Here is a 12,740-nt window from a genome sequence, read left to right on the forward strand (position 1 = left end):
TGTGTTTACCCGAATATAGTTCCCCATATTTCATACAACCAATATAATTTAAGATCTTGCACTTTCTTGTTATTTAGCCATCAATTACAAATACATTACAGATTCCTTATGGACTTTTCAAGGAATTAAAAAAATATAATTAATGGCCTTCGTGAGAACCATTTGCTTACAGAATGGACTGAATTTTTCCAGACCTTCATAGACTGTCTTAAATGGTGGCGCTTAAATTCTGGTAGCGAGATAGTTCAGTTCAGAGTAACGCAAAGGTGGACTTGCTCATGCATGCATGCTCCTTACTTCAGGCAAGAATGGTCAGGTTTCATGTCTCACTCTCACCTACATAGGGGGCAATAGGGGATCAGGAGGGCAATAGGGGATCTGCACGGATTAACACTTCATAGGTTTTCTGTCAACTTAAATGCCTTTAAATATATGTCAGAATGCCATAGTTTTTTTTTTATTATTATTTACATAAAGAATATTTTTACTGATAATGTCTGTGCCCTTATAAGGATAGTCCATCAATAAATCTTTATATTTATTGCTCATTACAGAGACTTACTTGTTGCTTGAAGCAGATGGAGAGAAAATGCATACAGCCTTTGTTGAAAACAACAAAGAAAGCTTGTGTTTCTAGATTTCGGAGTACATTTGAATGAGAACACACCCAATTTTAGTCAATGCTTTAGTCATTCCTTTATACTGTGAAGTTTTATTCAGTGTGGAAAATCTTAGTTAATTGGTCTCTGGATTTCTTTTTCAAACTGTTTCCTTAACAACACAGAAAGCCTCCCCCTTCCCTGCTTTCCTTCCCCCTCTTCCCAAACCCTGCCCATTTTAGACCGTTCCTCCCTTTTCCCCTTTTCTCCCGTTCGCTGTCTCACTAGCTGTGTGACACTCTTCCTGCTGTTTCTAAGGCACGATTTGGAAGGAGAGAAATCTGTCATTGCAGTCTATCTGCTAGAGGAAGTCACCAGCTCTGGGCTTTTGGACAGCAAAATTAAACCTTTTAAGTATACTTACTTAGTTCTGAGAAGACCATGGATTGGATGTTCCACTAGGAGTGTATTCAACAGTGCTGGATGGTTGCAATTAGGAGAAACATTGCAGTATCTGGATGGAGTGCTAAATGTGTGGAATCAGATCTGGACTTCAGAAACTTTATGAGGAAAAAATTGCTGAATATTTATCATAAGGTTATTCCACGGTGAGTGAATTTCTTTTTATCTTTAAGTTTGGTACTGGCTCTGGTGGCATGCAGCAGTGTAATGTCATTGATAATTCTGTATGGATTCAGTGGTAGTTCAGCATGAATGTAACATCCTTTCCCTAACTTTATTTGCTGCTCTGGATGAAAGAACATCATGCCATGGAGACGTTTCACTTCTGTTACAAAAAAACCCCCCAAAAAAACGTTATGATGTAAATCTGCACCTTGTTCAAAATACAGTTGTGCTGTTTCTGCCTCTGATTGTCATTTCCTTAATATCATATTTTTATATATTTTTTATTTTTCCTTTCCTATCTGTATAGAAGTAAATTCTGGTTTACGTAAATTCTATTTTTATATCACGGACAGTCGAAAAAAGCATTTCTTTGCACGTCGTACTGTCTATGGTTGTGTATGTGACCATTAAAATTTGAATTTGAATAAGATGCGACCTTCTTACATGCAGCGTTCACAAAATGTACAAGTTATTTTTAGCAACACTTATATGAACTGGTAGAAACTAGTAAAATTGTTAGTTGCATGTTTGGGCTCAGCATCTAACTCTTTTATGCTGTTAAAACTTTACTCCACTGATAAAACAAACCTGTTGCCTGTCCTGAATTTATCTGAACTGATAATATGGTAATATAAACAGAAGGTAAGAAGGTGATTTTTTATTTACACCTTTATTTAATTTGAATGTGATAATTCAGCCATTATATGGCCTCTCTATACCAAAACCCACTCTCTGAAAGCACCCATATCCTGCCTGCCCTGTCTGTCTCTGGTGCTAGAGGTTAACATGCTCTTCAGATTTAAGTAAGCCATAGCTCGGTTCTTATTCATGAACTGCTTGTCCAGATTCCTTCCACTAGCACCATTCTTGCGAATGTCCCCACATATTTATAAACGCAGTGAGACAGATTTCAATGATGTGACAAACCAGGGTTGGCAGAAGCAGAGCTCTTGACATCTGTACAGCCTTTTCTGACTCATGTCGTTATACGTGCTGGCCTAAAGAGGAACAGAACCAGAAGATCATTCCTTGAATGAAAATTTGTTAGCTTTAAAATCACCTTGAGCCCTAATCTTCCTTGTTCCCTAGAGGCATGTTCTGAGCCTGAAGCTGGCTTTTTAGCGTGCCTCAATCTTTGGTTTTCTTCATTACAAGAAATCCAAATATACAGTAAATCTCTGCTTCGATCCTGAGTTTGGGTTACTGTCTATGTGAAGTTTTGTATGTACTCACTTCGTCCACATGGGTTTCCACCGGATTCTCAGGTTTCCTCCCACCTTCGAAAAACTGTAGGGTGACTGTAAGTTGTTTGGCTATGCTAAATTTCCCCTAAAATGATTGTGTGAATGTGTGTGCATGGTCCCTGTGATGTGTCCCATTCAGGGTGTGTTCCTGACCTGCATCTTCTTGGGATTGGCTCTGGATCCACATCAGCCACTGTTTTATCAATACATCATCAACCTGTTTAAGCAATCTAGTCCGTCAACTACATTCTCCATGGACAAGAAAAAGCTAATGACTCCCACATACCAATGAGAAAAGCAGACCACATGTTTTGCATTGTACATTAATATGAAATTATGCATAATACAGCCAGTATGTTATTGCGGCTCTGCTGTGGCCCCTGTAGCGTGAATGATCTGCAGATCAAATCATGGTCTATTTGTGGAATTTGAGTCTAGGGATCACCTGAAGGTTACTTTTCCCTGATATTCACTGTTAGTGTTTAAAAGACCATGCACAGCTTTTCAAAGTAACCTTCTTCATAATATTTGTTGTCTTCGATTTGCATCATGGGAAAATACAAATATTTATGTGACTGCTGGAAAATTGATGTCATATTTGGGTTACAAGTCTCCATAAGGATATAAAAGCTGAGGAATGCAAAGCCTGTCCAAGATTTGCTAATATCCTTAGCTATCCCCATGGAGAGAAAAGAGAGTAATGTGTTTTGATATTCCCATTAATTCTCATTAGAAGTGTAAAAGAACTGATAATAGTATAGATAGTATGTCAGACAACAAGATAGAATATTAATGCAGCCACTCACTGACCAAAATCTCTTAGATGTAAGATTTACAATAATTCTTCAATCAGTTGTTGCTGCCTCGCAGCTCCCAGGTTCCCAGTTCAATCCTGAGCTCGGGTTGCAGTCTGTGTTAAGTTTCTGTGCATGTTCTCCACATGGATTTCCATGGAGTTCTCCAGTTTCCTCCCACCTCCCAAAACATGCTGGTAGGTGGATTGGCTATGCTAAATTGCCTCTAGATGTGAATGTGTGTGTGTGTGCATGTTGTCCGGTCCATGGTGTACACTCCTCAGTGCTCCTGGGATAGGCACTGGATCCAATGTGACCCTGACCAAGATAAAGCAGTTACTGAAGAGGGATGAATAAATGTGTCATGATTCCTGTAACCTGTTGTCTAGAGTCTTTGCACAGTACATTTTAAGTTTTTATATATAATTGACTTAGTAATTGACATGCTGTATGGTGTGTACCAGGTCTTTCTGATATAAAATTTTCTAAGATAAATGTTTCTGTTCATAAAAAGTCACATGCATGAGCAAGAATGCAGTGAAAATATTCATATATTCATCAATGTATTCATCTAGACTTGCAGTAATTTGATATTAGACTAGATCTGCTATTTCATCTTTAAATAAAGGGAGCTAATGACTCAGAGTTATTTGTAAGGAAAACTACACTTTCTATCCATTTGACGAGAAGTGTATTAGTCTCGTAGTATTAATTTGGCGTCTGCTCACCCAGCTGGCACGCAGCTTCAGGGTCAGCTCCATCTCGTGTGTAAGGGTCAAGGAGCTGATGGCAACCACATGTCTGACTTGCTTCCAAGTAAAATACCACCATCACAAAAGAGTTACTGGACAGATCTCAGAGTATGGGAACCACAAAAAACACCAGCACAGCATTTATGATCTATATTCTGTCCAGTCAGTAGTAGCCAGGGCTGTAGAAGCATTCAAATGAAAGTCATGTTGCTAATGCTTCTGCCATGAGCCTCCACTGAATGTTTTTGCAGGTAAAACAGTCTGTCCTTGTGCTGCAGAAACGTGTCCAGGTTTATTGAGTGGAAAGTCGCCTTCAGCATCACTGTGGTTTCAGGCAAAACTTGAACTTCCATTATGCTGTTTCTTACATATTGAGTGCTTCTGGGCTCGGCTGGTGGTCAGATGATCCTGACTGGCTTGCGTAAGTCATCGGAGACTACATGCTGACATGGTTACAAATAGTCTCATGCTTGAGAGTTCATAACAGTTCATACACCATTTGTACATTTTTTCTTCCTACTTCATTCTAATGAGATTGCATGTTCAGATTCATGTTTTTTGTTTTTTTTTAATCTGATAAACATGCAGTATTTTCAGCTAAACTTGTTAGGAGGAAAAGGGTAGGTGAAGAAAAAGAGTGGTAGAGTTTAATACAGATTCCTAGTTCATAGTTCTCTGAGGTCAAACTCTAATAAAAGGACAAACATAAAGTACGATTGTAAAAACTCAATCAGGTCTTATGCAACTCAAATTGTTGCAGAAATAAAGTAAATGAATTCATTGTAGTTGCAAAGTGATTTCACTGCCTCATAAACACCATGCATGACTAAACACTAGTTATCTCTATAATTCTTAAATTCTATTACCATTCTAACTCACTGAGTAAATTCCACTTATCCACAGTTATTATGTTTAGCAAGGCTTTGTGAGAGAGTCATGTGGTCAGATGATTTCTGAATGATTTATTCCCTCTGTTTAAGCTCCTGTAAAAAGGGGAGCCTCTGTTCTGTGGTTTAGAAGAAGAAAACGTCTTTGTTAGAGGCTGGCCACAAACAGTTTAAAGGCTAAAATTGATCTACTTAGCTTTTTACTTATACTTGGACAACTTAATCATCCACACCAAATCCAAAGGTCTATGGATAAGTGAATAAAAGACAAATACAGTTAGATATATTTAGTTTAATATATGACATACATAAGTTACAGCTCTGTGTTGCATGTAGACCTGGATGTAGACAGGGGAAGGAAATGCTATTGTGGTCTTCTTATTGTGGGAAGCAGGAAAAATATCACCTGATATGACAGTCCCAGGACTTCCCCTGCTGCTCCTCCTTTCACACACAAAGCAAACAACCCAGTATCCAAAATAGAGACTGGCCTTTTCCCCAGACTTATTCTCTGTTTGCCTTGGAATGGATTTGAATAGTGATAGTACCCTGGTCTCAGCTGGTTTTCATATTGATTTTTAATATATTGCTGTTATGAACAAGACTCATTTTTTCATCTTAATATTAGCAAATATAATTGCCTGGTTTAACATTTTTCATTATTTAATGAATTGACAGAGGTCTACCAGTAACGTAGATCAAGTTGACTGTAGATTTTAATTTCTCTGTCTTTACAATAGCCAATCAACAATCAGAGTAGGAGTATTGCATTAAAATACCAAGCTTTTATCTAACCTTGTAGCAACATCTGCTCTGAATAAGCAAATTAGGTCAAACCAAAACAAATGCATGACTATACCTCAGTTATGCAGCTGAAGGTTGGGCAGCAGGGGGTCTGTTACTAATTTCCTTCCCATGGGAAAAGCAAAACTCAAGCAAAACATCAGGGCAGGTTAATGAGTGTTTTGATAGGCTTTAAACAATGCTCTGACTGCTATTATCTTTCATTTACAGAGATACCAGAGCACCACCCAGGATTAGGGTACTGCTATCTAAGGTTTTCAGCCAATACAATATGGCAGGATTAATAGACCTGTGGAGTGCAACCTCATTCCCTCATTATTTATATCTGTAAAATCATAGTCTGGTAAAGCTTCATAAAAAGCTAGGAAGACATATAGTTAGATACTGGGATGTATGCAAGTTGCAAGTTTGGTCAATGATCCAATGTAAGGAAAACAACATGTAGGAAAACAAGTATACAAACTGAAAAAATGAATACATAAATATGTCAATTTTATGACTATAATTAGTTAAACTATCATTAGCTTGTTTGCAAAAAGCTGTCAGTTTATTGGTTGGTATGGTGGTGCAGAAGGTAGCATTGCCACCCGACAGTTCCAGGGTTGCCTGATCCATCTTGAGCTTGGGTTTCTGTTCATGTGGAGGTTTTCTCATGTTCTCCCGGTGTCCACGTGGGTTTCCTCCAGGGTCTCTGGTATTCTCTCGCTGTTTAAGCACTACACCCACTAATACAGTTTGTGCCATGAGGCTTGTGCCATGAGGCTTATGCAAGGGCCCTGAGTGCCCTTTTACCTAATAAAATCCAGATGGAACATGTCAGGTAACCTTTAAAAAGCCCTTGATTCAAAGCTTCACTGAAAAGGTCACTGAAAAATCTGAAACTTGAAAAAATCTGAAAGTTTCCTGTGCATTCTGTAATGCCTCCAACGTCACTGTTATAGGCCAGCATTTGTGCCAGCATGGACAGCACTGACTAGATGACCACAATCTGGCCACACTCTTCTGATGTCATCTATAAGGTTCACACTCATTTCAGCTCCATGGATTACCTCAGAAGACAGAAGACATCAGGATCAGGAGACAGCATTACGGTGCCTGGCAATGAATAGTAACTTCATCAGGACCTTTTACACAAATACAAGAACATGTCATGATTGCAGATTTAGAGGCTTAGTGGTTCTCTGGGCCAGAGATTTCAAGCAGGTGTGGCTACAAGAAGCACTCACATGGGATGCTGAAACCTGTAAGATGTTGACATTTGGTATTGATTTCTGGTTCATGCTGTACTTCTAATTTTAATTGGAATGTTAATCCAAAAACTGGTAGTGTTTTTTATTTTTACTTTAGTGTATTTGCTAAACTTCCTAATTAGGACAGTGTACAAATTCACAATGGTAGGATGTGCTTGACTCCTGCTATCTGGAATTTCCACTTCTCCTGCTGCAATGGCGACCTCTTACTCAAGTAAATACAGAGTACACTGGAACAAAGGGATTTTCAAGAGTCAGCAGGATCCAAAGCGGAATAGTACAGCCAAAGGGCTCAGTTAAACCAACTTGTGCTGGCAGCTTCCACCATCTCCACGTCCAGACCATAAAACAGCTCTCAGATTCTCTACAGAACCTGCTGCTGTATGATTTATATTTCTGTCCAGAGTGCCGGCAACTGGAAACTCGTTCAGAGGCACTGATATGTTAATGTTGCCAAACGGCGCTATTATTCATTGCATTATTAAAAATGTTACTCAGTAAGCTTTCATCTGCCATTTTTCTTCATACTGCAATATGAAATATGGATCAGTTATTTAAACCATGCATTTTATATTCATATGCCTCACTGGAAGGTTAATTCAAGTGTAAGTGTAGGCTCAGGCTTAGGCTTATCCTGACTTCCTGTGTCCAACACTGAGCCTGTCATTTCTGTTTGCTTTGCAGTTGCCTCACTGGGTTTGAATGTGGTGTGGTCTGACATTTGTTTGTGCAATTTTTTATGTTGTTTTTTCTATGTCCAGCCAAAGGACCTAACCAATCAGAGGCTGGAGGAGCAGATCCAGATAGGGTGAAAGTCCAAGTTTAAACCAAACCAACCAGTATATCATGAACATACACTGAGGGGATCTGTTTATGGTAAGACTCTATGCCTGCTGATTGGCTTATACTGACATTTTTGTGTTTTCTTTGATAATTATAATATGGGAAAAATGTTTCTGATCTGACACATTAATTTTACAGTAAAATAATTTGTTAAAGTTATTTTTATTGCAAACATGCTGAGTAAACTTATGTAATAAGAGTATGATGATTACATGCACAGATGCAGTAGTGAATATTTGCTGTCCTGACAGTATTGCATTACATTTTATATGAATTAATAATGTAACCCCAGTGCCTGTCTGTCCATGCTCTGCAACACGGTGCTTTAAAAACAATAGTAAGTAGGGTTAGAAAGGCCAAAGTCAGTAGGAAGTGCTATGTGATGCTGATGGATGGGGAAAATGGAAAATGTGTGTGAGGGTTGCACAGGAAGTCTGGTAAGGCACAGCGAGCAGAGTCCTCGATAACCCCCTATTAAAAGCTCTGCCAGTAAGACCACATGACCTGAAGCTGCATATCCTGTGACGCAATCTTCCTAGGAGTATGCTTGGACTGGAGCCAAATTTCCCATCATAGAACTGGAAGAGGAATGGAGACATGTTGACTCGATTAAGCTAAAACCTCTCTAAGCACTCGGACTCTCATAGAGCGCAAGAGGGTGTGGTTATGCAGGGTTCTTTTTTTTCTTAATAGGAAACTTGGCACTTTCAAGCATGCTCACAATATTGAAATTGATTCGTTGCCTGGTCCGCCTTAAAACACAATGGAACCAAATAATCCATTGACAAAACAGGGGTATGTCATTGAGGATGAGTCAGTGGATTGTGTCTAAAAATAAAAAAAATGCAGCCAGCAAACAAGCATTCGTCTGCCTTCTAGACACAGGTTACGATTTATGGAGATTGCAGAGGAAATTACTTTTCTTGGCTACTGCCAAAAGTGACCCACATGACCTCAATGGCTCCCATGTGTCCTCTGGTCTTTAGAATTGTGTACTTGGAAAAATCAGAAAAAGACAAAGTCCCTTTTGTCTATAAGTGCCTAATCCCCAAATTCTACACTCATATGTTCTGTATCAGATGGTCACAGATAAGTGTTTGGGACACACCAGAGCACTTTGTGTGTCTCCTTCAGCTATCATTTAGGTCAGTTTAATATACTTAGTAAAAGAGGAACTGTGCATTTGTATGTTCTTGTATCTGCATGTCATGAGTCACACACATGCAGTGAGTTACAGATTCAAGTAAACACATATTGGAAGTCTGTCATGATGAAAGCAGATCAGCAGATGTTTTCCCTGTGTATGGATGGGTTTCCTCCAGGTTCTCTGGTTTCCTCTCAACCCTCAAAACATGCTGTTTAACAGACTGGCCATGATAAATTTCCATAGGTGCAAATGTGCCGTGTGTGTGCATGATGTGATTGCCCTGGGATCTCCTGGCGTCCTGTCAGGGGTGTATTCCCTACTCACGCCCGGTGTCTCCCCCGTACTCTGCCCAGGATAAAGCTGTTACAGAAGATGAGTGAATGAGTGTGCAAGGATTTTCTCTTGGGCAAAATGTCCGCATGAATTCCAATACAATATAATATTTATATAATATAATGTAACTAATGTGTTTATGTATTGAAGTATCAGGTGTGAAAACTCAAGACAAAGCCAGGATGGATGCCAAAAGGAAAGAGATGGACCTTTTGAGCAACAGTATTGCTGCCTTTGCTCACATAAAAGGTTTTTTTTTATTATTAATATTAATCTTTAATAAATGATTTATTGCACTTTATCAGCCAGTATACGTTACAAGCTCAGTTATATGTATGTATTTTCACCTTTCAGATAATCCTGAGAAGTTGGGCCTCTACTTTGTCCTTGGAGTGTGTTTTGGCCTGGTGCTTACCCTCTGTCTGTTAGTAATACGAATTTCCTGCAAGCCTCGGACTACGACTGCGCCACCCACTCCAGAAAGAAAACAGCTGAAGGACTTTTGTGAAGATGATGAAGATGAAGATAGTGATGATGATGATGAGGAGGAGGAGGAGAATGAGGACAAAGTAGGAGACGTGGAAGCTATTACCCACTGCAGCACAGAGATCCCCATGGGCAACCACCACAGCACATTGGATGGAAATGTGAATGTGTTTACCTCAGCGGAGGAGCTGGAACGAGCCCAGCGCTTGGAGGAGAGAGAGAGGATCATCAGGGAGATCTGGAGAAATGGACAACCAGACATCCTGGGCACAGGAACCGGCACCATTGGAAGGGTGCATTACTATTAACACTCATTAGAATTGAATGTGGTCCCAGTACAAGACTTTTAAAGAAAATCTTGGACTCTAATGTATTTAGAGTGTTCAAGCCCACATGTAGAACAGTGGCAAGCACACTTACTGCACAAGAGCATACTTTGGTGCTATGTTGTACAATGAGACAGATGTTGAGGAGAATATCCTAGTAGAGACGATAGCTGTTTTTAAATGCACTCATAACAGTCACATTCCCCTTAAAGGTTTTCAGGGTTGAGAATCAGGTTTTGTACAATAATGTTATCATGTTATCTAGTGGTCAGCCATTTGCACCACTCCACTAGGCCCTTTTTTCTGATTTTATTTTTATTTTATACTTTTTGCCTTGTAAATAGTGTTGTTAGTATTATGCAAAGTCTTATATTACATTGGTAAATTCTTATATCACATCAGTACATTTATACTGACATCAGAGCCCTATCATTGGCATTACTTTTTGTTGTTCAACATATATCTTTTTTTTTTTTTTTTTTTTTTTTTAAACTAAGCTTAGGCAATTGGGTTTGTCAAGTAGTTTATCGAGTGCCAAATGTTCTATCACTGGTGTTGCATTTTATTGCATCAAAAGATCAGACATTGCTTAAGATAATATTTTTATAAGGGCTGAAATCACAGTGTCCTCATTGTGAACAGACCAATAAACATTCTTAAATTACTGTTCAGTCTGTAAGTTATCAATCAACTTCTAACCATTTGTTATCGTATCAACTCCATAGTGTATGTTTGCTCTTTTCTGCATGAAGCAGCTGAGAAACCATGAAATCCAATTACTTATGGTCCCAGCAAATGAAGGAAAGCTATACAAAGGTCTATAATTCACAGGCTGCAAGTATAAATGTATATAGTAAAGCAAACGTGCAGCTCACAGTCCAGTACGTGAGTAACTCATGAGTTACTGTACAGAGAGTGTCACTAATTCATTTATTCAGGGTCACAGTGAATCCGAAGCCTGTGCCGAGAACAGCTGGAGTTTGAAACATTATTTTTATTCTTCAAAAGAGGCCGTTTTATAACATATCCAAATACACACGTGTTCTGATGAGGAACAGAGACAAAAAGGTCCACTATCTGTGTAGTACAAGAGATTTTTTCTGCAATACTGCACTAAAATATAAAATACAGTTAAACTACAGAAATTATTTTCGTGCACACTTTAATAATTTGGAATGATGGCATGGTTCTTGCTAAGAACAAGATGCATGTTAGCATCTAATAATCCTTTCTGAGGACCATGGACATGAATTGTAAGGTCAGGTTAGAATGAAGTAAGTGCAAATTCTGTTGTAATTGTGTGTAACACCGAAGAATGAATAATAAATTGCAGATCAGTAGTCTTGTGCAGGGTCTCGGAATGCTATTCTGAAAATCAAAGTCTTCCAATCTGAAACTGAAGTTGTCTGTTATGGATGAGAATGAGAGGCATTTCATTCGATTTGATTAATATTTAGTAATTTTCATCCATTCATTCATCTTCAGTAACTGCTTTATCCTAATCTGGATCGAGGAACAGTAGGTGTGAGGGTGAGGAACATCTCAGGAATAGTGGGTGTGAGGGTGAGGAACATCTCAGGAATAGTGGGTGTGAGTGTGAGGAACATCTCAGGAACAGTAGGTGTGAGGGTGAGGAACATCTCAGGAATAGTGGGTGTGAGTGTGAGGAACATCTCAGGAACAGTAGGTGTGATGGTGAGGGATATCTCAGGAACAGTGGGTGTGAGGGTGAGGAACACACTCTGCTACCTGCTGTGGCACCATGTTGCCCCATTAATATACACAAAAAAGTTAAACATATTCCTTTACATGCTGTAACTTAAATAAGCATGATGGTAAAGTGAATTAATTTTTTTTTAATAATGCTGGATTTAGTCCAAACATGTGATAACGTGGTTTAGGCAAATTGTTAGTAATTACTTACCCTAACATTTGCCCTGTACGCTAACTGTCTTTGTCACAAAGACTCCATTCAGAACTGGTATTAACTTTGTTATGTGTCTCAGACTGCACTAAATACAGGTCTGAACAGGATCGTATGCGTCTTGTGATCTTGCGGAGGCGATCTGGGATGTGTGCCATTTGTTACATTTGGCATTACATTTGCAGTGAGAGCTGTATGTTTGTATAGCGATGATGTAGTGTAAAAGGTTTGGAAGGCAGATGATGAAAATGGGACTTTGTTATTGGGATTCTGGGTGTGAAATCTGTCAAATCTGTCAACGCTTTATTCAGGCAATGTGATCACAATTCTCAAGACACTGAAGACCCATTCAAGATATATGACCAGGTGTGAATGTCTCTCTGAACAAGTGAACTATACAACACAAAATACCTGATAAATGCCACCCCCTTGATGTGAACAAGGTGTATTACAACTGCGTAAAAAAAAAAACATGACCAGTTTGCAGTATCAGCTTCCTAAATTACATTTGTTCCATGGCAGAGATGCCTACCGTAAAAAGTCGGTAAGCAAATATGGTTATATTCAGTGTGCAATGTATTTGTAATATATACAAATTATATACAATCTTTATAAACTCAGAGGTTTAACAGCAATATTTAACATTCATAAATCACTTAGGAAGTGTGTCAATAAATCAGATTAAATAGACTATTTTAATTAGACTAGATAATTGCTAGCACAC

At 38.8% G+C, this 12,740-nt stretch overlaps 1 protein-coding gene across 4 annotated transcripts; it reads left to right on the forward strand.

Annotated features, from left to right (window-relative positions):
- Nucleotides 1–865: 865 nt before the first annotated feature.
- Nucleotides 866–10,757, forward strand: eva1ba (eva-1 homolog Ba (C. elegans)). 4 transcript variants are annotated; one of them, XM_053236121.1, is made up of 5 exons: nt 866–1,207; nt 7,719–7,833; nt 9,191–9,331; nt 9,431–9,529; nt 9,635–10,757. In XM_053236121.1, exons 3-5 carry the CDS (start codon nt 9,328–9,330, stop codon nt 10,072–10,074), a joined length of 543 nt encoding a protein of 180 aa, XP_053092096.1. In that variant the 5' UTR covers nt 866–1,207; nt 7,719–7,833; nt 9,191–9,327; the 3' UTR covers nt 10,075–10,757. The 4 variants fall into 4 exon arrangements, with proteins under 4 accessions (XP_053092096.1, XP_053092094.1, XP_026769633.2 ...); XM_053236119.1 differs by having other exon boundaries at nt 9,191–9,529; XM_026913832.3 differs by lacking the exon at nt 9,191–9,331.
- Nucleotides 10,758–12,740: the final 1,983 nt, after the last annotated feature.

Source organism: Pangasianodon hypophthalmus, chromosome 1 (assembly GCF_027358585.1).
Source record: "Pangasianodon hypophthalmus isolate fPanHyp1 chromosome 1, fPanHyp1.pri, whole genome shotgun sequence".
Lineage (NCBI taxonomy): Eukaryota > Metazoa > Chordata > Actinopteri > Siluriformes > Pangasiidae > Pangasianodon > Pangasianodon hypophthalmus.

Bases quoted from the DNA above. Each gene is read 5' to 3' on its own strand.
- eva1ba (XM_053236119.1), top strand. From the start codon at position 9,412: ATGTGTTTATGTATTGAAGTATCAGGTGTGAAAACTCAAGACAAAGCC. The intron at 9,530-9,634 runs GTTTTTTTTTAT...TTCACCTTTCAG, and splicing joins TGCCTTTGCTCACATAAAAG to ATAATCCTGAGAAGTTGGGC.